Source organism: Martes martes (assembly GCF_963455335.1).
Source record: "Martes martes genome assembly, chromosome: 5".
Taxonomy (NCBI): Eukaryota; Metazoa; Chordata; class Mammalia; order Carnivora; family Mustelidae; genus Martes; species Martes martes.
The window spans coordinates 82279707-82303039 of record NC_137892.1 but is presented as its reverse complement, the minus strand read 5'-3'; the positions used below and the strand labels follow the sequence as shown (position 1 = coordinate 82303039).

The following is a 23333-nucleotide window of genomic DNA, read 5'->3' as shown; positions in this document are numbered from 1 at the left end:
ATATCTTCTAAGCAAAGAGAACAGTGTAAAGGGCCAAGGGATGGAAATAGTGATAGAGATGGAGAGAGACAGAGAGAGAAGATTGGGGTCCCAGAAGGATTTGTATATGGCTGGACCTTAGCTATGAACCAAAGGTTCACAGGATTCCAAAAGTGGAATCCTGGAGAAGCAGCTAAGGGCCAGATCCTCGAGGTCCTCATGGCAAGTTCTGGATTCTAGACCTTAAGTTAGAGATAATGTGGTGCTATTAATTTTTTGTGGAGAGGGAAAGTGATAGGTCTGTAATTAAATCATAAAGGAAGTAAGTTTGTTACAAAGCAAATTCCAGATATCATTTCACAGGTAAATACCTCAGTATAGATCCCTAACAGATAAGGCCTTTAAAAAAAAATCCTTAATTCAAAGACCATGTTTATACCTTGCAAAATGAACATGAACTCCTTTTGTTATCTCATTCCTGGTCCTATTAAAATCTCCCCAGCTGTCAGCAAAATGTTCTTTTCTCCGCACTTAGTGTCCTTGAATCAGGATCCAAAAAAGGATCATTTCAATATTTCTTAAGTAACTTTTTATTTTATAGCAGTCCTTGCCTCTCCCTACATTTTTTTCCCTTTATGTCATGGTATATCAATAGGTCATTTGACCTGGAGGATTCCCTCACTTCAGACTAGAGAAGGCAGATCAGCTTATTTATGGTTTCACTTAATTTATAACAAACTCTACGCATTTAGGAATTAAGAAAGCATCTCAAGGAATTTATACAGTTGTCACTGTATCCAACCAGGTACACAAGCCTCTCAGGTATGTGCTGATTCTTGCTGCACCCTGAACACAGCCGTCATTAAGCTTCTCCACTTGGCTCTTTGTCTTTCTTCCTACCATTTACCAGGTTTCGACACAAGGGGGCCAGAGCACACTCAGTGTTGCTCTTCTGCCAGTCCCCAGGTTGGGCTTTCTGAATGAGACTGCAATGAGCCAACACCAAATTACAGAATCAGTTGGGGAAAACTGGTCTGTAAGCAGCCAGGGAAGAGCGCATAACAAGAGCCAGGCACCATTTTACCATCTCTTGACAAAACTTTTCCTTACTGCTGTCCCAGTTTGGGAGGAATTGTTTGGATAAGGTAATCCAGAAAGTTTTCCACTTTTTAAGCGACTACAAAGCAAGTATTATCCACCCACCCCAGATCAGTGTGTAGAATTTTTTTGTGTGTGTTTCCATTCTATTGGGGTTGTATCACCCTAAAAAAAAAAGGATACTTATTAGGTATTCAGTAACACAAAGTCATGTGCAAAGAGACCATCCTTCAACCCTACCCTGCTCTTTAGGTGTGAAGTCAGACATTGAGATGATTTGAATGTTAGTTTGATGTATTACCTTTTCTGCCAAGGACAGCACAGTGCTGGCCTGAATTATGGCCACTTGTTCTTCATTTCTTAAGTTCTGCCAAAAGAGAGAGAGAAATAAAGAAAAGAGGCTGAGGATAGTTACGATAATTTGCACTATCTGAACATACTGCCTAACTGCCTGCCATAGATACTACCACATATGCATGTATGGAACATAACATTCTACTTAGTAACAATTCTCAACAAAAAGTTCATTCAAAACATGTAAAAGGACATTGAATGTGATTTCTTTTATATCTCTAATACTGATTTGATTTTGTGTTTCACTGCATGCATACTTAGCTAATAGGTTATGAGAAAAGCAGAAACCAAAATGAAATAACAAGTAATCTTTTCATAGTGGTTTGATGTGATTTAATGGATTCTGTTCTCTCCTTTGATGATTTTTCAAGGTAAAAAATGGGTAACTCCTTCAACCTATATACATCATTCCTATAAGATCTCAATGAATGGTCCTCCCACTGAATTAATATGCCTTGACCCTGCCTGGAAGGTGTTTTTAGAAAGAAAAGAGATTATAGTTTCCTGGTCCATTTTTATGGGGCTGCCACCAACCCTACTATTTAGCAGCATTTGCAACTGCATGACTGATTAATTTCATGCTAGATGGCTCCAGGCAACAGTGAGAAGGTAATTAGCTTTAATCACTGCAGATGTGGTCGGCATTCAAACGTGAAACCAGCCCATGAAAAGCACTTCACCAGTTCCCATTTCTGCCACTGCCTTCCGGAGAGCCTTACAACCCCTCAACCGACTTGTTTGATAAATGATTGATTCTCTTCAAAGAGCTACAGCCTTAAGTGAACATAGCTTCTCACTTGCTATTATTTTATACATGATGCCCTGGCAAGTATTTCTTGCTTCTCTTTGGGCAAATTCATATATTTACTGCCCTTAATCAATTCATTACTTACCCCATTATCACCCAGGATATCAAGCTGCTTTATGAGATCAGGGATGTTCACATCCTGCAATATCAAGGAATATATTCAAATCAAAGACATAAATGCGGCTTACTATTCTATCACTGCTTGACCTGTAACAGTGAGAAGACATTTTAAGAACCATACTTCCTTGGGTTGTTTTCAGTCAGGCACACATGGTTTTATGTTTTCACTCTGCTTCTTCCAAGCTGCGTGAACCTGGCAGATAACTTAACAGTTCATTCTCAATTTCACCAGTTCCAAAATACCTCCTTCATAGGCTGATTTTGAGGATAAAGAGATGGTATGTGAAAGAGTCTAGGATTGAATTCTTTCATTAAATTTTTTTCTTATTAATTGCCAATTTTTTTGAACTATGATAAATTGTAGGTAGAGAGAAAAGTAACAGGTAATAAATAAAATCAACTAATTTCATTCTAATTAATGGAATTCTGACCTTGTTGAGATTTTGACTGCCACGTAGAAAACTACAGCGCATTCCATTTTTTAGCATTAATTTCATGCTATGGAAAATAGCTCATTTTAACTCTATTTCTTGAGTCAGTTTGAAGCAGCTGAACTCTTTGAAAAAGTTCCCCTGCATATAAATTTCATCCACTAGAGTAGGTTGTTTGAGATTTATCTAAGAAAAGTATCTCAGGAAAAGACGAAGTAAAGTCCTTTTCATTTAATTAGAGCTGAATTAAAAAAAAAAAAAGCCAACAAACTCCTCTGTTTTACAAATTTTTGCGCAGTTGAGGAAGGACAGAAGTTTAAACACCATGAAAGAGGTTTAGGACAGAAAACAAGGAAACGCAATTTTACTGCCTAATTTTCCTCCCACTTTTTACTTCATTAGTACACCTCTCTCCTCTTACTCACATCCAGATAGCAGTCCATCCGACCCCTACCACCAGGAATGGGGAGGTCTACCTCAGTTTCACAGGTAAAGAGAAGGCAACAAAAGCAGGTATTATTTGGAAGCTCAAGTAGGAGCAGGAAGGACCATGCACAAGGTCAAGGAGAGACCAGGAACAGCGGGAGGCTTCCCAGCTTTCCCTCCGGGATAGATAGCCACCACGTGATTTCATTACATTGAAGGACAGTATATTTTCCAGGAGATGGAGCCACCTCCATTCAACCTTAATGTTTAAAATGGATCCCAATATCCCTAAAGACAGAATTACATTTTATCTAAATGAACAACATGTTATAAATCATAAGTCCTTCTAAAAGAAAAATCTTCCCTAAATTAAATGTAATCGAAAGAGATGGTGGACTAGATGATCTTTAAGGTCTCTTCAAACATCAAAATTTCAAGCTTATGAATCCCATGGCACTTAGGACAGCATAACAAAGGGACTCAACAAATACTTTATCTGGTATACTTGAAATCTGTTTATCAAAGTACTGAGTTTATTTAATATTTTCCCTAGATAACTAAGGGTAATTATTTTAATATTTTGAATCTGTATCTTCTTTACCCTGCTCTGTTCCTGTGTTCTCTGCTATCCCCGTTCATACATCTTTCACACATCTTTTTTAAATAAATTAAAAAAAAAATTTATTTTAAGTAGGCTCCAATGCCCAACGCGGTACTCAAACTCACAACCCTGAGTTCAAGGGTTTACTAATTGAGCCAGCCTGACGCCTAGATGCAACTCTTTTCAGTTGCTACATAGTTGGTATCAAAATAACACCCAGTGATTAAAAAACAAAAGTGATGAACAACCTCCCCTTTTCCAAGTCCCAGTTTTTCTACTTTTTACAAACATAAAAAATTGAGTATCTGCCTACCTTGACACCTTCTTTCATACAGTAGATCTGTAAAGCACTCACACCATCAGAGAATGGGTGAATTTGTAGGTTAAATGGAGGGGATCGTCTCTCTCTTTCCTTGAAATACAATGAAGAATATATGGGAATTAAAAAAAAAAAAAAAAGAAACAACTGAGCAAACACTAAATCAGTTGTGTATGTTCTCTCTTTAATGCTATTGCAGTAGTTTATCAATGTCATGTGGCAAAAAAAAAAAATCAAACTCAAGATGTTCATGCTTTAATTTAATGGAAAAGAACTGACTGATCAACTAAGAGGTATAGTAGAAGAATTTATAGATGCTGTCGTTTAGTCTTGCAAATTTTTTGATCAGAGAAATGTCAGAAGTGAAGTTCCCATTTAAACTATACGAATATTTAGAGCTTTCAGGTGTCACAGAGAATGGTCTTTTGACCCATGAAGTTTTATGGCTGCTAACAGCCTTTTTGTATATTCAATCCACTCGAGCTTTATGATGAAGATATGTGAGCTACTAAACAGGACTTTACTCTTTCTCACTGAGGAAAACCAACTTCTAACTCTATCCAGATCTAATTTGAAAATAAAACAAAACAAAACAAAAAAAACAACCCCCCCAAAAAACCCTCAAAAAGAAACTCCTGGCAAAATAAGAGAGCCATCCAATGGGAAATTTTCTTATCTTTATGTATCCACATACATTCAATGAGATTCTAAGCCAGGTTCTTTTTAAAAAAAAATTTTAAGTAATCTCTACCTGCAATGTGGGGCTAGAACTCATGACCCCCCAGTCAAGAGTTGCACACTTTTCTGACTGAGCCACCTAGGTGCCCCAAAGAAGTCAGGCTTTTTCATTTTTATTTTTTTTTAGAGAGGGAAAGCAGGGGGCAGAAAGAGAGATCTTAAGCAGGCTCCACTCCCACTGTGGAGCCCAACATGGGGTTTGATGTCAACCCTGAGATCATGACCCGAGCCAAAATCAAGAGTCAGACTCTTAACTGCCTAAGTCACCCAGGTGCCCGTTTTTTTGTTTTGTTTTTTTTAAGCAATCTCTACACACAGCATGGGGCTTGGACTCATGACCCCGAGATCAAGAGTCACATGCTCTACTGACTGAGCCAGCCAGGTGCCCCCCAGGCCAGATTCTTTGTGATACAATAAAAATCTGATTTGATTGATATGTTTTACTAAAAAAAAAAAAAAAAAAGACTGAAATTTGGTCAGGTTATTTCCTAAATATTTCCTAAAACAAGTTACCTTGCTTCTTGGCCTTTTGCATAAATGTGTTATAGATTAAAAAAGTTTACTCACGAATTCAAGTGTGTAACAAAATATTTTTGTATATAGCACAATTGGAAATATAATTCTTGAGGTAACTTTTTTTGAGTCACAATTCAATGAAGGATGGAAATGATTACTTTAAAAGCTATGAAATATCAATGAAGTTTGAAATCTATTATGTAAATTATTTAAAAATTATTCATTCTTGTTCTTGAAGGTAATCGTGTCGAAAAGTACAGTATCTGAGCAGACAATTCTGACTTGCATCAGGTCTTGGGTAAGTTGTTCAATCTCAATTGCCTCATCTATAAAATCTCAATTATGGGTGTGAGGTAGAATGACAGTAGGCATCTGAAATGCTTAATTTAGCATCTCACACATAGGATGTGTCCAGTGCATGTTAATTGTTACGATTATTTTTATTATCATTATCATTATCATCATCATTTCCTTACTTCTAGCTCTAGGTTTCGAAACTCCAGCAGCTCATTCTGGTCTCGGGCATCCTGTAGTTCCTGTTGTAGCCGGTGATTTTCTGCCTCCTGTTTTTCTATCTAATAAAGTAAATCCTCAAGTTAGGTGAACATTGCAAAAACCATCTACAATTTAGCAAAGCAAGCATGGAGAGCACTCATTTAGTTGGTGAATAAATCATCCAGACCGTGAAATAAAAAATCCCAAGTAGATGTGAATAAAATAAGTCTTAGGGTTTCCCTCTAGTTATCCTTTGGTTGACTTTTTGCATCATAGGGGAAAATGCTGTAAGACACCTGCATTCATTGAGATAATGTCTGGAGACCCTCTGAGTAGTGAATCTGAGAGTACTAATTAGGCCTTTGCTGTGGGGTCAGGGATCGTGTCCTGGCACTACATTTAATGGTGTACATAGTGGAGACTGATCCCTCTTGTTTTTGAGTTACAAATGGTCAGAAAAATTTCATATAAATAGCTCTGATCATATACAAAATTTTACTGAGTTCCAGTTACCTACAGAATAAAGCCAAACTCATCAATATGGAATTCAAAACCTTTATACTCTGGTCAGCACCTAGCTTTCTAGCCTTAATATTCTCACGGTCATCTCTGTACATGCACACACTCACATGTGATCACACGCACACAAGAATCGGGAACACCCCATCTACCCTGTGGACTAACTGCCAGGAGTTGTGTCTTTGTTCACCTCTCTGCCTAAAAGGGGATCCCTCCATTTCCTTTTCTGTGTGAGGAACTCCTACTTTTCCTTGAACACAGAACTCTAACATTCCCTACCAAAAGAGGCTTCCTTTGTCTACCCATTTAGAAGTGACACCTTTTCCCTCTGTTTTCCTGTAAGAATTCTCCTATAACGTGATGAAGCATGGAATTAAGTTAATTATGTAAAACATGCCTCACCCTATAAGACAGGTCCATGTCTACAAGGGATCAAAACATTTTCATGATCTGTAATAGGTTTGGGGCTGCCTTGAGATATGAGCTGTGTGAGTGGGCCTTACGCACAGGAACTATTTAAAATCTTGAATTTAAGAAATAACAACCCAGGGGCTTTTAATCATAGGATGAATCTTACTTTCCCAAGTATACCCACTTGAAGTAGGATGCTTAGCTTTATTGTCACTGTGGTTTTCTTTTACTCACAGAAACTTGAGCCCATAAATTCCCCCTTTTAGCCCAAAGAAATCAAGACTGAACAAAATCAGACAGAAGACATAATGGGAATTAGTTTTTAAGTGTAAAGAAATGTAATTAACACTTATTACTGGGCATCTCTAAGACTACTAAAAACCTTTTTCTCATAGCCTCAGGACATAGAACAATTATAGGAAAAAAAGACGGGGAACCAGTGAAATATTAGTGACATTAATTAATGTAGTCAAGTTTTTTTACACTTAGATTTAGATTTACATTCAGATATTTGTGGTCAAGTGAACTTTCAAAAGTTTTAAGCAGTTGACTTAGATGACCAAAGAGTGTCTACTACTTAGAATTTGGATCCAAGATGGGATATTTGGGGAGATTTCTGGTTTTGGCAATTAACACTGGCAATCAGGTCAATGGCTCACAGGACCAACTTATGATGAATTATCTTTATAAAGACCCTCCACCCCCGAAAGTACCAGTTCCCAATCCTGGAATACCCACCCGCCTTCTCACATCTGCGCTGTCTCGTCCTTCAGAAAGGGAAGTAGGCTAAGGACTTTGCTAGACTAGAGGGGAGGAAGGATAAGCATCTTCTTTCCTTTCTCATGGTTATGAGAGTGTTGTGGTTAATTTCAGTAGCCAAGGCTACTGAATAGAGGTAGAAATAATCCTAAAATAATTTCTACATAACAAATGGATGAACCTACAGAATTATTTCTCTTATTCAAATGGGCTTTCAAAGTCCGTTTTTTCCCCCCAAGAATAATATATTTTGCAATCTTTTCACTAGATTTACAGAAGGTAAATACTAAAGACAAAACCACCTTAAATTTAAAATGGTCTCTGTTATATTCCATTGCCCCAGTCAAAGCCTATGTTCAGAGACAAATCAATTATATCTACTGGGCCTACACCATGCTTTTGCATCTTGATTTGTTGAGCAACCTCCTGGACATGCTGTTTTGTGCCTTAGATACATCTTTTAAAATATCTTCCATTAAAAAAATATATATATATATGTATATGTATATAAATAGCCAAGATTAGCAAAACGATTAAAAGTGAGAACACAATCTATTCTGGGTTGCAGCGTGGTCTTGGAGTCATATTCGGTCACTGCCTTGCACAAAATAACAAGTCCCATTTGTAGTGTACTTTTTGTAGATGGACAACCACATAGGATGTGTGCACCTGTGGGGGTGTGTGTGTTATATATATATGTATGTATGTACAGTACACAAACAGTATATATATATACATATATATATATATGGTCAACAAATCAATAGGCTTTGGGATCACATCCCCTCAAGTCGGCACAACGCCAGCACAGAGCCATGCACACGGGCCACTAACTGATGGTGATGGCGGTGACAGGAATGCGGTTGAGCACGCAGCAGAGGAGAGCGCAGCGCCGGAAAAGCCTCCCCTTCCCCAGCCCCGGTGCCACTCCTGAGAGGACCCCCTGCTGCTCCTGGATCTCTCATCGTTTTCTCCTCTGCCCCACTAGGGTGTTGCGCCCAACATACCTTTTCTAAAAGCTCCTGGTTTCTCTTAATGAAAAGTTGTTTATCTTCTACCCAGTGTGAGTCCTGTTTGACAAAGAATATCGCGCAGTCAGCATTTCAGAGTGGCACAAGAGGGCGTGTGTTGTCAAACCACTTGGCCAGAGTCGTCTTCTCACCCAGGTTGGTGGCCTGCTGATGGTTGGTAAATGACACCCACCCCTTGTTATCAGCTCCTTCCTCAAAAGACATCGGGGCCAAAGTTGCCAGGAAAATTTCACCCCCTTTTCATCGACACTCACTAATCTCTAACTTTTTCAGACTGAAAAATCCAGGACCAGCCTTCTGGGGACTCAGAAGTGACCACACAGGCAAAAAGTGAAAAGGGTCAGAATGCACACAGGCTAGATACGTATGGATGGAAAACATTAAAATGCAGAACCATAAATGTAGCATAGAGGCAAAGAATGCAGCTGGAGAGGCGGGTCTTTGTCTCAGCAGCTTGCGACCACTCTAGGCTAAAAGTACAGGGCTCCTCTTCCTCTGGCCTTCTCTCTCTTGCCCAACCTCATTCGTGTTGTAGCGGGGTTCACACTCTGGCCAGAAAAACACCAGGGACAGAAACATCGAGTTGAACATTCTGACACAGTTTGAGAAAGGTCACTGTGGAGAGCCAAGCCATGTCCTGGGTGTGGCCCAGGCACAGGGGCTAGAGGACAGTCGGACTGAATTGTTTGCATGTGCAGAAGAGCCAGCAACCGAATGCCTACCTGCCCTTTCTGAGCCAGAGTTGCTTCCAGATCTTCAATTTTGGCTTTATACCTTAGCACCTCTGCTTGCAGCTGTTCTTGAGCCTAGTGAAATCAAAATTCCAGAACTCAGTAAGTAAAATAAATGGTAACTCAATATTTCCCCCCGCCTTATGTTTCTTCATCAGAACTCAACAAGGGAGAAAAAAAATGTATATGACCAAAGAACCTTTTAAAATTATCTTTAGGATCTAAATTCTTGCCTAAAACTTTCCATGGTTCCTTTTACCACCAGGTTAAAATTCAAAGTCTTCAGGTGAGATGTGAGAACTCCCATTATATTTGCAGTGTTTCCCCCACCACTCATCAACAGAGTTTACCCCTGATCTGCTGGTGATCTCCTTATTTCCTAAATACACCTTGTAACCCTACATTTCTCTCTTATTTGAATAATTCCTCTTCTGGAAAGCCTTCTCCCTCTTTGCCTCTCCCAAAACTTGCCATTCTTTCAGAGCCAACTTTGTGCCCTAAATCTAAATCTAGATCCAGATGTATGTATGTATGTATGAATGATGTGCATGTGGGGTGAGTATGTGTATCAGCATTTTTGGACACTGATCTTCTATGGAGTAACCTTAACTTCATTTGTTTTCAGATTCTCTTGTCTTCTTCCTACATAGGACCTTATTTTCTATGAAAAATTAGTGGGTTCTTTGTTTTTTGCCCATACGTATATTTTCTACTTAAGATCTTGATAGGTTCTTTAATATAATGTGGAATAAAGTCAGCATTGGAAGAGATCCTTTTTTCTTCCTTCCTTCCTTCCTTCTTTTTTAGGGGGAGAGAGGGTAGGGAGGAACAAAGGGAGAGGGAGAGAGAGAACTTCAAGCAGACTCCCCATTGAGGAGCCTGAAAGAGGGGCTCGATCTCACAACCCTGACAACATGACCTGAGCCGAAATCAAGCAATGGATGCTTAACTGACTGAGCCACCCAGGTGCCCCGCCCTCATCCCCCCTGCCCAGTTCTTCCTTTCTTAAAAGTAATCTCTTGGGGCACCTGGGTGGCTCAGTGGGTTAAGGCCTCTGCCTTCAGCTCCGGTCATGATCCCAGGGTCCTGGGATCGAGCCCTGCATCAGGCTCTCTGCTCAGCGGGGAGCCTGCTTCCTCCTCTCTCTCTCTGCCTGCCTCTCTGCCTACTGTGATCTCTGTCAAATTAAAAAAAAAAAAAAAAGTAATCTCTATACCCAATGTGGGGCTTGAACTCACAATCCTGAGATCAAGAATTGCATGCTCTGACTGAGCCAGCCAGGTGCCCTTCCTTTTCTTATTCTTCATTGGGAGGAGAATATATCTTTGGACTGTTGAACATTATATTTAACTTTTTCAGATTAAAAAAATCCGAAACTTAATTTCACTAATTATTTTAACTTTAAATGAGCATGGACTACAATCTATTTTTCTCTTTTATCAAAATGATTACATCTTTTATTTTCATGATACTCATTCATCTATGTTATCTATTTTTGCATTTCTTTTTTTTTTAATATTTTACTTATTTATTTAGAGAGATGGGGGCATGTAATCGAGAGTGGGTGAGGGCAGAGGGAGAGAGAGAATCTCAAGCAGACATCATGCTGAGAGCAGAGCCTGATGCAGGGCTTGATCTCATGACTCTGAGATCATGACCTGAGCCAAAATAAGAGTTGGGACACTTAACCAACTGAGCCACCCAGGCACCCCTATTCTTGCATTTCTACTTTCTCTCAATTTACTCCATTACTCTTTTTCTAACATCTTGATTTGTTTTAGACTATTTTGCTGAGAATGGTCAGAGATGGTCATGGCCAGAGATAACACTAAATAAACCTTTATTTATTTATTTAAAGATTTTATATTATGTATTTGACAGAGAGAGAGAGATCACAAGTAGGCAGAGAGGCAGGCAGGGAGGGGGGAAAGCAGACTCCCCACTGAGCAGAGAGCTTGATTTAGGGCTCAACCCCAGAACCCTAAGATCATGACCTGAGCCGAAGATAGAGGCTTAACCCACTGAGACACCCAGGTGCCCCTAAACCTTTATTTAGAGGTGGGGGTGAAGTGAGAGGAAGAACTGGTTTCTACATCATCACCTCTTCAAAAAACAAGATGTATGCCATTATCTTAATTAGCCAACACTATGTTGGTGAGAATGCTTCATACATGCTAATCATGAAAACCACAACTATTATGTATTAGGGAATAAACACGAAGGAACACACATACATCCCTTTCTAATGACTGCCTGCCTATCTATTCCAAATCACAGTGTTTTTTAATTTATTAATTTTTAAAAGATTTTATTTATTATTTATTTGACAGAGATCACAAGTAGGCAGAGAGGCAGGCAGAGAGAGAGAGGGGGAAGCAGGCTCCCCACTGAGCAGAGAGCCCGATGCGGGGTTCAATCCCAGGACCCTGGGATCATGACCTGAGCCGAAGGCAGAGGTTTTAACCCACTGAGCCACCCAGGTGCCCCCACAGTGTTTTTTAAAAATGTTTATTCATTTATGTATAAATATGCATGTGTACGTAGGTATGTTACAATTTAAAAATATACAACTATAATATCTATCCTGTCCCATTAAACAAGTACAAGTAGGTCCTACAACACTCCTCAGCATAACATACCCTTTAAACTGGGAAATAGGATAAAATCACTGGGTGGGCATAATCCTTTTTGTCCCATGTAAATTAATCTATGAGGCAGTTATGGCACTGGTGGTTAGGACTGTGAACTCAGAAACATGAGGTTGAAACCCTAGCTTTCATCTAACTGAGCTATATATCCTGGTTTCAACCTAGCTAATCTACATTTAACTCCTACTAAGCTATTATCTCCTCTCCTATAAAAAGGACATAGCTAAGAATAGCATCTAACTCATAGCGTTGTTTGAGGATTGCATCAGATGATGTATGGAAAGTGCTTACAACCAAGCCTTGCCACACTGCACTCACAAAATTTTAAGTATTAGTATTGTATGTATGTGGCTTTTTTTTTTTTTTTAATAAGCTTATGAGAGGCAGTCGTGATGTAATGGAAAGAACATGTGACCCAGCAAGATTTTAGGTGGAATCCAATCCAAGTTTTCTATTAATTAGCTATGTGATCTTGGGCAATTTAGTTAACCCCTCAGAGCCTCGAACTCATCTTTTATAAAACACCTGCCTTAGGGTGGTGTCATAAAATTAAATGAGATGTTGTCAGTGAAAATTCTTTGGAAGTTGTCAATGTAATGCTGTGCACTTATTAACTAAGAGAAGAAAGCGCTAACCACAGAAGTATTTTTTCCAAGCAAGAAGCTAAAAAAAAAAAAAAATGGCTTATCAAAATTCAATATTGCCTAGCTTTGAAAATATAAGCTTTCAAATAGCGAGAATAAGAACTACTATCTTTAGGGGTGCCTGGGTGGCTCAGTGGGTTAAGCCTCTGCCTTCGGCTCAGGTCCTGATCTCAGGGTCCTGGGATCAAGCCCCGCATCAGGCTCTCTGCTCAGCGGGGAGCCTGCTTCCTCCTCTCCTCTCTGTCTGCCTCTCTGCCTACTTGTGATCTCTGTCTGTCAAATAAATAAATAAAATCTTTAAAAAAAAAAAAAAAAAGAACTACTATCTTTAAAGGAACAAAAGCATCGATCTAAGGTGGTTCTAATGTCTCTAGATGCAAGGTTTGTTGACATAAAAGATAAAACAGTTCAAAAGCCGCAGTGGAGAGGATACAGGGGAAGCTGTCCTACTGATATTTTTATGTGCATGGTACTTTTATGTTACGACTGCTGCAAGTCAATTCAGAGCCCTCTCACCAGATGTATACTGACCTTGGCTTCCCTTTCAGCATCGATGATACCTCCAGTCTGCTCCTGCAGGAGGGCATATGCTCTTTGGAGAGCCTGATATTCTTTTGTTAATTGTCGAAATCGTAGCTCAGATTCCTCAGCTGCTAAACTCTTGAGGTTACAAAAAAAGCCAAAAAATAATTAGGTTATGTTTGGGTCCTGTGTTCAATGTGAAACACTGACATTTGTCCACTTTATAAAGAGAAGTAAATATTTGTTTGCTACTGGATTTGGTGTAATTTTATTCTTTTTTTTTTGTAATTTTATTTTATTTTATTTTTCAGTGTTCCAAGATTCATTGCTTATGCACCACACCCAGTGCTCCATGTAATACGTGCCCTCCTTAATACCTACCACCAGGCTCACCCAACCACTCACCTTCCAAAACCCTCAGTTTGTTTCTCAGAGTCCACAGTCTCATGGTTTGTCTCCCCCTCCGACTTTCCCCAACTCACTTCTCCTCTCCATCTCCCAATGCCCTCCATGTTATTCCTTATGCTCCACAAGTAAGTTTTGTGTGGGGGAGTGGCAGAGGGAGATAAAGAATCCCAAGCGGGCTCCACACCCAGTGCAGAGTCTGAGATGGGGCTTAATCTCACGACCCTGAGATCATGACCTGAGCTGAAATCAGGAGGCAGACACTTAACCAACTGAGCCACCCAGGCACCCTGTGATTTTATTCTTAATTTTAAAGTATCTACATAGACACAAACACTGTAGTACTTTCAAGATGGACATCACAGAAATACTTAATGTTTGTTAATATGAGGCGTTTGTTTATTTATACATATCTAATGATTGGTAACTCTTTTGGTTTGGATTACAGTCAATTTTGGATCCAAATGAGAAGTTACACCTAGCTTTGGGATTCAAATGGGAGGAAATGATAGAGTTTTAGTCTCAATTCTTTTCCATACATCCATATGCAACAATTTCTTGATTGATCTTGAGATAAACTTAAAAATATACTTTCACAGCTTTAGGTCTCAAACTTCAGAGCATAATATAATCACCAGGGAGCTTTGTGAAAAATGCAGATTTGGGGGTCTACCCGCAAGATCCTGACTCAGGAGTTGTGTAGTAGAGTTCAGGAGTTTTCACTGTGACTGAACCCCCCTAGATGATTCTGACAATGGTAGTCTACAAAGTACACTTTGCTAAACCCTGTCCTCAACTGTATCTAGAAGCTTGTTCTTCTAAGCCTCTTCCTCGGTCCTCACCTTCCTTGTGAGAAGAATTTGGGATAGTAACTTTTAAGTTTGAAAAAAGTCTTCAAGTTACAGAACAGAATTTTAGACAAGTCGTAAAAGGGTTACATGACGTTGGCGAAGCTATTTTCCAAGAGGTAACAAAGTAAAAATGGAACTATTGTGTGATCATTTTGCACAGCTCAGAAAGGATATAAGAAGTGCAATGCTTTCTCTCCATTTTAAATGAAAGATTTGGTGATAATATCACAGAAGACTAGAGAAGTGGAAAAGCTTACTTCATCTAAGTCATCATCAGGAGTAGCTGGTGTTCGGTCAGTTCTAAACGAGGCCATGGATGATGTCTCTGAATCCATGGAGTCCTCATCATAGCCAATAAATGGGTCCAAAACAGGCCTCTAGGGGAGGGAAAGTACATATCTACTGAAACAACTAGAAGTGGGTAAAGTCAACATATTATCAGGCCACCATCAACCGGCATATGTGCAAAAGGATACAGAAGACAGGGGTCCTTTAGTGCTTCTTGGAGGAAATAAACACTCTGGGCATGAACACAATAATTCCTATAAAAGTGTGTCTCCTTTTGTTTCACTCATGATGTTTTTGAGGAATGTTCATGGATATTTGGCTCTCCTCATAGAAACATTGGAGCCTCTTTTACATTACATTTTATACCATGAGGAGTTTATGTGATTTGCTCTTTCCAGTACTTAAAATATAATCAAGACATTTAAAGTCCAGGCACCTATTCGGGATTATCAAATTGTAAGTCTTACCATCCAATCCCATATCCAAATCAAATAACGTACTTGATAAAAACAAAATCAAACAAATAAAACAAATTAGCAAAACTCTGTGGATTATAAGAAACTATACAGATATGGGTGGACTGAGAGTACCGTTACTAGTAATCATTATCAGAATAGTATCCAAGTGAAGTATCCATATCCAATGGAATAATAAAATCAAACTACTATCAATAATACTCTTCAAGAGAATAATAAAAATATACTAATAATTACAGGGTGAGTATGAGACACTAATATTGTTCACCAGGAGGCATTAAATCATGTGTATCTCTTGCATGTTCTTGGTAGTCTGACTCTCCAGCTTGTCAGATAATGCCTTCTACATCAAACCTAGTGCCTTATTCACTCAGATAAAGTCATAATAAAGCAAACCGTAAAGGTTAAAATCCATAATGTAATAATTTTTGGACTTCTAAGAACTATTAAGAGATTTTCTTCTGGCAAATAGAGCCCATGGTCTGCTGCTGTTTAGGAACATTTGATTTATCACATCTTTGCAGGAAGATTCCTTGGCAAGTCTCACTTCTCTCACAGAGCTTGTGGCAAAAGCCTGATAACCTAGTTTTCCCATTACCTTAATTGGCTTGGAACTTCTTCTATGTTTTCTCCTACGGATGAGCTTTTCTCGGTCCTGGAAAACAGATGAAGAACTCAGATGTTGAGTTGGTACATGTTTCCCTCTAGGTGCCCCCCACCCCCCCGCAATGATAGAGTTGGTTTTCCCCTGAGGCATTATGCCTTTCTATTTAAAATAAGATTGTGTTTTGTAATTTTGGCAATTTTAAGGTTTGCTACTTACAGATCTTTTTAAAGATTTTATTTATGTATTTATTTGAGAGAGAGCGAGAGCGAGAGAGAGAGCGCACAAGTAGGGGGAGGAGCAGAGGGAGAGGAAGATGGAGGGGAAAGAATCTCAAACAGGCTTCACACTGGGTGTGCTGGGCTTGATCTCATGATGCTGAGATCAGGAACTGAGTGGAAACCAAGAGCTGGTTGCTTAACCAATTAAGTCACCCAGCTGCCCTGCTACTTACATATTTTTTAAGTAAAAATACACTACAACTTTTCCTGATAATCTATGTGGATCTGAGAGCCTCCCAATAAGGAAGTACACTGTCTTCTTCATCAGAATCCTTTGTTACACTTGACGATCAAGTAGCTATGAAAATACTCATATTTTCCCAAAGCACAATTTTTCAGTTTTCTCAAACCCAAAATTACTTTCTATGTAAGTATTAAAAAAGTGCTATTTTGCATAAACTTTATTCTTTTCATTTAATCAGGTGAAAGGCATAGCAAGCTGTCTCAGACTCTCATTCTCACCTGTAGCCTCTGAAGATGGGAACAGAGTATCTACTGGGTTGGAGTAATCTAGTGGATTTTTTGGGGGGGAGGTTGTTGTAGTTGGAATGTTCTGGGAAACTCAAAGAATATCTAGAAATCACAATTGATTTCTTTTCTCCCCCACCCCCCCACAATCGATTTCTTGATTCATTGTTGCTGTGGATGGAGATATCCTGGGAATTTGGTGCTCATCCACTAAGTACCCCCACATATTTACTGTACAAATTTAAAGGTAGATTAAATAAGTGACACTTAGTTTCTCTGAAAGTCTGGATAATATGCGTCAACACATCAAATTCCCTTTTTTTTTTTTTTAAAGATTTTATTTATGTATTTGACAGAGAGAGAGCACAAGTAGGCAGAGTGGCAGAAAGAGGGAGAGGAAGAAGCAGACTCCCTGCTGAGCAGGGAGCCCAATGAGGGGCTTGATCCCAGGACACTGGGATCATGACCTGAGCCGAAGGCAGCTGCTTAACCGACTGAGCCACCCAGGCACCCCAACACATCAAATTCCTTTAAGAACCTTTTAGCTTAAGTTCAGATACTCAAAGTCAAGAAAAGTATGGCTGAGTGATTCTGGGATTTTCTAGAAATTAAGGATGTGGATGTGAAGTAAGAGGCACACTGCTTTAGAAGGCCATATTTAATACATGGTCTCGTTTATGCCAGTGATGTTAACCTTTAGGATTTCTTGCCATGTAAAAATATTTTTATTATAAAACCTCAATATATCTGAAACTTCTGAAAATTTATACTTAGATTACTCTAATACAGTATATGCCTTTTAACTCAACATAGACGATTTTAAAAGGATAAACCACAGATAGTTATAACCTGAAGTTATCATCTTTTCTCCCCTCAACAGCAATAAATCAGCTTGCTCACCTTACTCTGGAGACACTTGCCAAACCCCCCAACCCCAATTGCTGGTTCTTCAACTCTCTGGGCCTTGGCTTGGTCCTGAAGTGAGAGTGACCAGAGATAACAATAATGGAATAAAGACAGAGAGGCAAAGAGGAAACTGAAAGGCATCTGAAGGTCTTAGTCCACTGCTGCTGGCAAAACAGGCCTTGACCAGATGTAAATGGGAGTAATAATGGCTCTATAGGCACTGAGGTCATGGTCAGAAGATCAGGACTGGAATTTCCACTCTGTCATGCAATTACTATGTCACCTTCTGCACTTGACTCCCTGTATCCACACTGGAAGTTTGTGTGTGGTGTTCAGGGCAGAGTGAAAAGTGCTTCAACAGAGGTTCATTCAACAAATATTAAACTGTACCTATGTGCTAGACACTGAATTAAATGTTGGGAAATAAGAGGCATATGATCCTGTTATTATTGGCCAAGTATTTAATCTCCGAGCCTCAGAATCTTGATACTGGAATGCAATTATAAGGTATACCCACACTACCTACCTACTCACATGATGATGCATTTGGAAGTTCTTTTAGGGTGTTCTGCAGCCACTATTTGTGTTACCACACTAGTTAACAAAGGATTATAACTGAAAATGTATAAAACAGTTTAATAATATGAACTATTTTTGGAGTAGAGGCTCTTCAACCTACTTATGTATTGAATATATAAACATGGACCTTTGGGGCTAATCTGAAATTATTAAGTGCTTCCAGTGTATGTTGATTTCTCAGCTACTTGCCCTTGGAAACAGCTTTGAGTTTATAGGTTCATCAAGACCTACCCTTGTGAGCTCATCAATAATGTTCTGCTGCTCAATGACTTGAAGTTTTAAAAACTCTGTCTCTTGTTCTTCATTAGCTTGATCGAGGTCATTCAGAGATTTTAATTTCTTTAAGGGTGGGTGGGATGTTATTTTTTCTCTCTGGATTAGAAAAGAAGAAAGTATAGGTAGAGACTTTAAAATTCCCAAACTTGAACAGTTCACATAAAATATCTGTAGAAACTTTATGAGGCTCCAGCTAAATGTGAAAATTGCTCAGCTTCACAGATGCCATCAATGAAAACCCTCAAGTATATTTTATTTTCTACAAGTCAAAATCATCAGGGATGTCTGAAGGTCTCAAGAGCTGTGCTGTAAGTCTGTTAAGAGTGCATGAGCTTATCACTGTCCATACATAATTCAAGTGGTAGCATCTATTTCTCAACTATTACGCAATGTCTCAGAAGATGAGAGCACCCATTGTACAGTTCTATAAAGAGCACGTTAGTGAAATTCTTGGAAGGAAGTCTCTGTGACTGAGGAGCTATGTTGAAAGTTTGCTTCTCTATTGGGAAGATTTTGGAAAGTATGCAGATCCCGAAGCACTCCTACCATTCTGCAAATTTAGAAACCCCTTTAAATTCAGAGCCAGCAACTTTCTCTTTCTTTCTTCCTTTAAGGTTCCTTGTTTACACAGGGAAAACCCCCAACTTTCATGAATAGCATTGTATTTTAAAAACAAACTCAGAAAGAGCAGCAAGTCAGGTTAGTGGTGTAATATAAAGAGGGAAGCTGCAGTCTTGCAGAGTCTGTGATACACACCATTTCCGAATTTTCCTTGGTAACGGCTTTTAGCTTCTCTTCCATGCGTTGCAAAGACACCATCAGCTCATCATTCCTCTTGGCGAGGCACTTGTTCCTTTCCAGAAGAGGTTTACATTGTTTCTCGGTCTCCCGCACACGTTTTAACTGGGAAGACATAAGTTATAATTTGTCTCTTGTGCTGGAGTGGATGTGGGGACAGGAGGAGTGAACCAACAGGGGTGAAACCTACCCAGAGCCACCTTGGTCTGCTTCTCTCTGTGTCTCAGAACTGACCATGTCCATCCTTCATTTAACAGCCCGACTGCTTTGTTTTCAGTTTCCTCTAATGGTTTGCCATCAGAGTATTCACAACTCTGTATCAAGTACTACCTTCAAGGAGGTGTGGCCAAGGTTCTGCTTTTGGAAATGCTCAGGAAGAACAACTGCATGCCTTGCTTGCCCTTGATTCCTCCAGCCCAGGTATCCTGTACACTCAGCCCCCATCTCATGCTGCTCATACCTCTCCCCAGGCCTGCAATGACCCCTCACTGGCTCAGAGAGATAAAGCGGCTAGTATGAATCACAAGTCACTAAGTGGCGCAACCAGGACCCAAACCCAAGCCTGGTTGTCGCCAAAACCTGTTCTTCCCATGAGAAATGTTGCTAAGACTCCTAAAACCGTACCAAGGCTGTTCATTCATTTTTTAAAGTTGGTTTTTTTTTTTTTGTAATCTCTACACCCAATGTGGGGCTTGAACTCATAACCCCAAGAGCAGGAGGCTCATGTTCTTCTAAGCCAGCCAGATGCCCTAAGGATGTTTATTTTTAAGAAAATGTTACTGAGGAAAAAAAAATACTCTCAAAACTTTATTGGTATTTGTGTTTAAGAATATTTCATTCTCGGGGCGCCTGGGTGGCTCAGTGGGTTAAGCCTCTGCCTTCGGCTCAGGTCATGATCTCAGGATCCTGGGATCGAGCCCCGCATTGGGCTCTCTGCTCAGCAGGGAGCCTGCTTCTTCCTCGCTCTCTGTCTCTCTCTCTGCCTGCCTCTCTGCCTACTTGTGATCTCTGTCTGTCAAATAAATAAATAAAATCTTTAAAAAAAAAAAAAAGAATATTTCATTCTCACCGAGCTTAGGAAAAGTATGATTATATTCTTACCCACCCATAATTAAGAGTGACCATATTCTGGTTTGCCAGTTAGTCTAAGGCAGGGTTTCTCAACGTCTGTACTCTAGACATTCTGGGCTAGATATTTCTTGTCATGAGGAGATGTCCTGCATTGTAGAATGTTTAGCAGCATCCCTGGCCTCTGCCCGCTAGATGCTGGTAACATCCTCCTAGTTGTGACAATCAAAAATGTCTCCAGATACTGCCAAAATTGCCTCTAGCTGAGAACCACTGGTCTAATTTCATGAATGCTATCTTGGGGTAATTGTTAATAGTCCCCCCCTTTACTCTCAAAACTCCCTTTTACACTCAAAACTCTCATTTGGGTGACCTATTTTATGGTCCCTCTATACATAACAATTTCCATTTCCATGTGAAAGTTCCTGTGCTTAGTTCAGTGATTTTATACTAATGTTTCTGAATGAGTGCGTATTGGGGAAGGGGTACTTTAGCAAGGAAAGTGGTGGGATCTATCAATCAGAACCATCTGATAAGATTGTTTAAAGTACTCACTCTTGTTTTTGAGAATCTAACATTTTCGGAAGTACTGGGGTAGGAGAATTAGCTACCTATAAATATTTGAAACAGCTGCTTGTGGGATTCTAAAACAGTACTTCCCAACTGTATCCTAACTGCCATTTGGAAACTCATTTTATATCAAAGGCCAAAATTTTTCATAACCTCATTTAATCCTCAGATTCGAGTTTCAGTGTCTGAAGAAACCATATTAAATATGAAACATATACAAGGACAAAAAGTTATTCCACTAGGTTCACTATTTTAAACTTCGTCTCTTTTCTGAAGGTCAGTGACAAAGGTTTTAAACAGTTAAATTTACTTAGTAGATGCTATTTACAGAAGATGCAGAAAAACACATGTAAAAGGAGATATCAGTAATTCTATCATACCATACATTAGTAAGCATAGATCCAAAGTACCCAAAAAAAGGGTTCCTTTTAAAAGATATAACTTAAATATTATAAAGTGTGAAAGTCAATATAGATATTTATGAAACCACCAAAAAATATCCAATATAGTGCAACTGACATCAGACCAAGACTTTAAGTCAAGAAGTATTACTAAAGATAAAAAAAAATCAGGATGCAAACATTTAATAAATCTTAATTTACATGTACCTAGTAATATAACTTCAAATATATATATAAAGCAAACTCGACAAAACTAAGAATAGATATGGACAAATCTGTTGGGAGAAGAAGCACACAGAAACAGTATAAAGATATAGGAGATTTTAAACAAGACCACTAATGAACTTGACTCAAAACCCATGCAATGATTGCAGAGTATACCTTCTTTTTATGAGAACATGGAATATTTCTAAAATTGACAGTATGCTACCATTAAAAAGTAGATTTCAACAAGTTTTAAAGAATGAAATGATACAAAGTATTACTGACTAATGTAACATTGTGTGTCAACTGTACTTCAACTTAAAAAAAGAAATAATACAAAGTATATTCTCTGACTACAATGGAATTAAGGTAGAAATCATTAGCAGAGAGATAACTCAAAAATCTTCAAATGTTTAGAAGTTAAGCCTTACGGTGCTAAGTAAACCATGGATTGAAGAAGAAATCATATATTAGAAAAGATTTTCAAATAACAATACATTATCACATTAAAAAATGTATGGGATGAAGCTAGTCATGCTTAGAGACTTATGACTTAAAATGTATATTTGGAAAAAACAAAATGCTGAAATTATAACTTCTTTGTACCAAGAACTACCATTAAGAATGTACAATGTGGGGCACTGCGGTGGCTCAGCGGGTTAAGCCTCTGCCTTCGGCTCAGGTCATGATCCCAGGGTCCTGGGATCAAGCCCCGCGTCGGGCTCTCTGTTCAGCGGGGAGCCTGCCCCCCCCCCCCCACCGCCTGCCTCTCTGCCTACTTGTGATCTGTCAAATAAATAAATAAAATGTTTAAAAAAAAAAAAGAATGTACAATGTAAGGCACAGAGCAGGATTTTTTTTTTTTTTTTTTTTTTTAAGATTTATTTGAGAGAGAGAGAGAGAGACAGCATGAGAGAACCTGGGGAAAGGGCAGAGGGAGAAAGAGAAGGAATCCCTGGCAGACTCCATGCTGAGGCTGGAGCCTGACATGGGCTCGATCTCAACACCCTGAGATCACGACCTGAGCCGAGACCAAGAGTCAGACACTTAACCGACTGAGCCACCCAGGTGTCCCCAGAGCAGGATATTTTAAATACAAATATAAAAAAATGATGTAAAGAATTCCTAATATTAGTAAGAAAATAAAGGCAACACAAAAGAAAATTTTATGAAAAACAAAGGGCAAATCACACAAGGACACCCCAAAAACCAAAAGATATTTGATAATTCACTCAACCTCATTATTAGGGAAAGTAAAAATCAAAATCTTACAATCAGAATATTGCTCACACCCACCATACTGACTAATATAATCAACGATCTGTGCATGTTGGCAAAGCTGGGGAGAAAGTGCCAAGTCTCCCACATTGGCGGTGGGAATGCAATTGTTCTCCCAACTGTGGAGACCCAGCAACCAGTACTGAGGCTGACCACATGCACACCCTACGACCCAGTCACTCTGCTCCTTGGTAAGTTATCAGCAGAAATGAACACATTTTCTCACCAAAGACATGTAGCAGCACTACTAACATTGAAACTGCTAAGAAACACTGTAAATGCCCATTAATAATCGAAGAGGAAATATACTGTGGTGTACAATAGAGTAAGAAAATGAATACAATAGAGTAAGAAAATGAATGAGTGACACATGTAATACAGTGAGTGACTTCCACAAATGTAATACTGGGCAAAAAAGCCAGACACAGAAGAGTGATTACTGTAGGATGCCATTTACGAAACATTTAAAAAATGGTGACGCACGTCTACAGTGACAGAATTCAGTGAGTGGATTAGTTCTGGAAGGATGTGACTGGTAGAATTCCCAAGAGAGGGAGGCTCTGAGGCACTGGTAATCTTCCAGGTACTCATCTGAGTGGTGGTAATATGGGTGTATTTCTTTGGGCATGTTTATTAAACTGGACCTTTATTATCTGTGCACTTGTCTTTATTATGTTATACTTCCACAACATCTTATAAATTTTCTTAAACAAAACGCTTAAGAAAAATC

The 23333-nt window shown here is 39.1% G+C and overlaps 1 protein-coding gene across 1 annotated transcript in view; it reads right to left on the bottom strand.

Annotated features, from left to right (window-relative positions):
• Window positions 1-23333, bottom strand: part of JAKMIP2 (janus kinase and microtubule interacting protein 2) — a 167982-nt gene that overhangs the window by 28303 nt on the left and 116346 nt on the right. The window contains exons 6-16 of the mRNA XM_080803645.1: window positions 19041-19187; window positions 18240-18380; window positions 15769-15825; window positions 14664-14783; window positions 13160-13288; window positions 9328-9411; window positions 8582-8644; window positions 5867-5965; window positions 4131-4229; window positions 2325-2378; window positions 1379-1444 (exon numbers count right to left, since the gene is read on the bottom strand). Of these exons, the coding sequence (XP_080659771.1) occupies window positions 1379-1444; window positions 2325-2378; window positions 4131-4229; window positions 5867-5965; window positions 8582-8644; window positions 9328-9411; window positions 13160-13288; window positions 14664-14783; window positions 15769-15825; window positions 18240-18380; window positions 19041-19187 (1059 nt within the window). The remainder of the gene's footprint in view (window positions 1-1378; window positions 1445-2324; window positions 2379-4130; window positions 4230-5866; window positions 5966-8581; window positions 8645-9327; window positions 9412-13159; window positions 13289-14663; window positions 14784-15768; window positions 15826-18239; window positions 18381-19040; window positions 19188-23333) is intronic.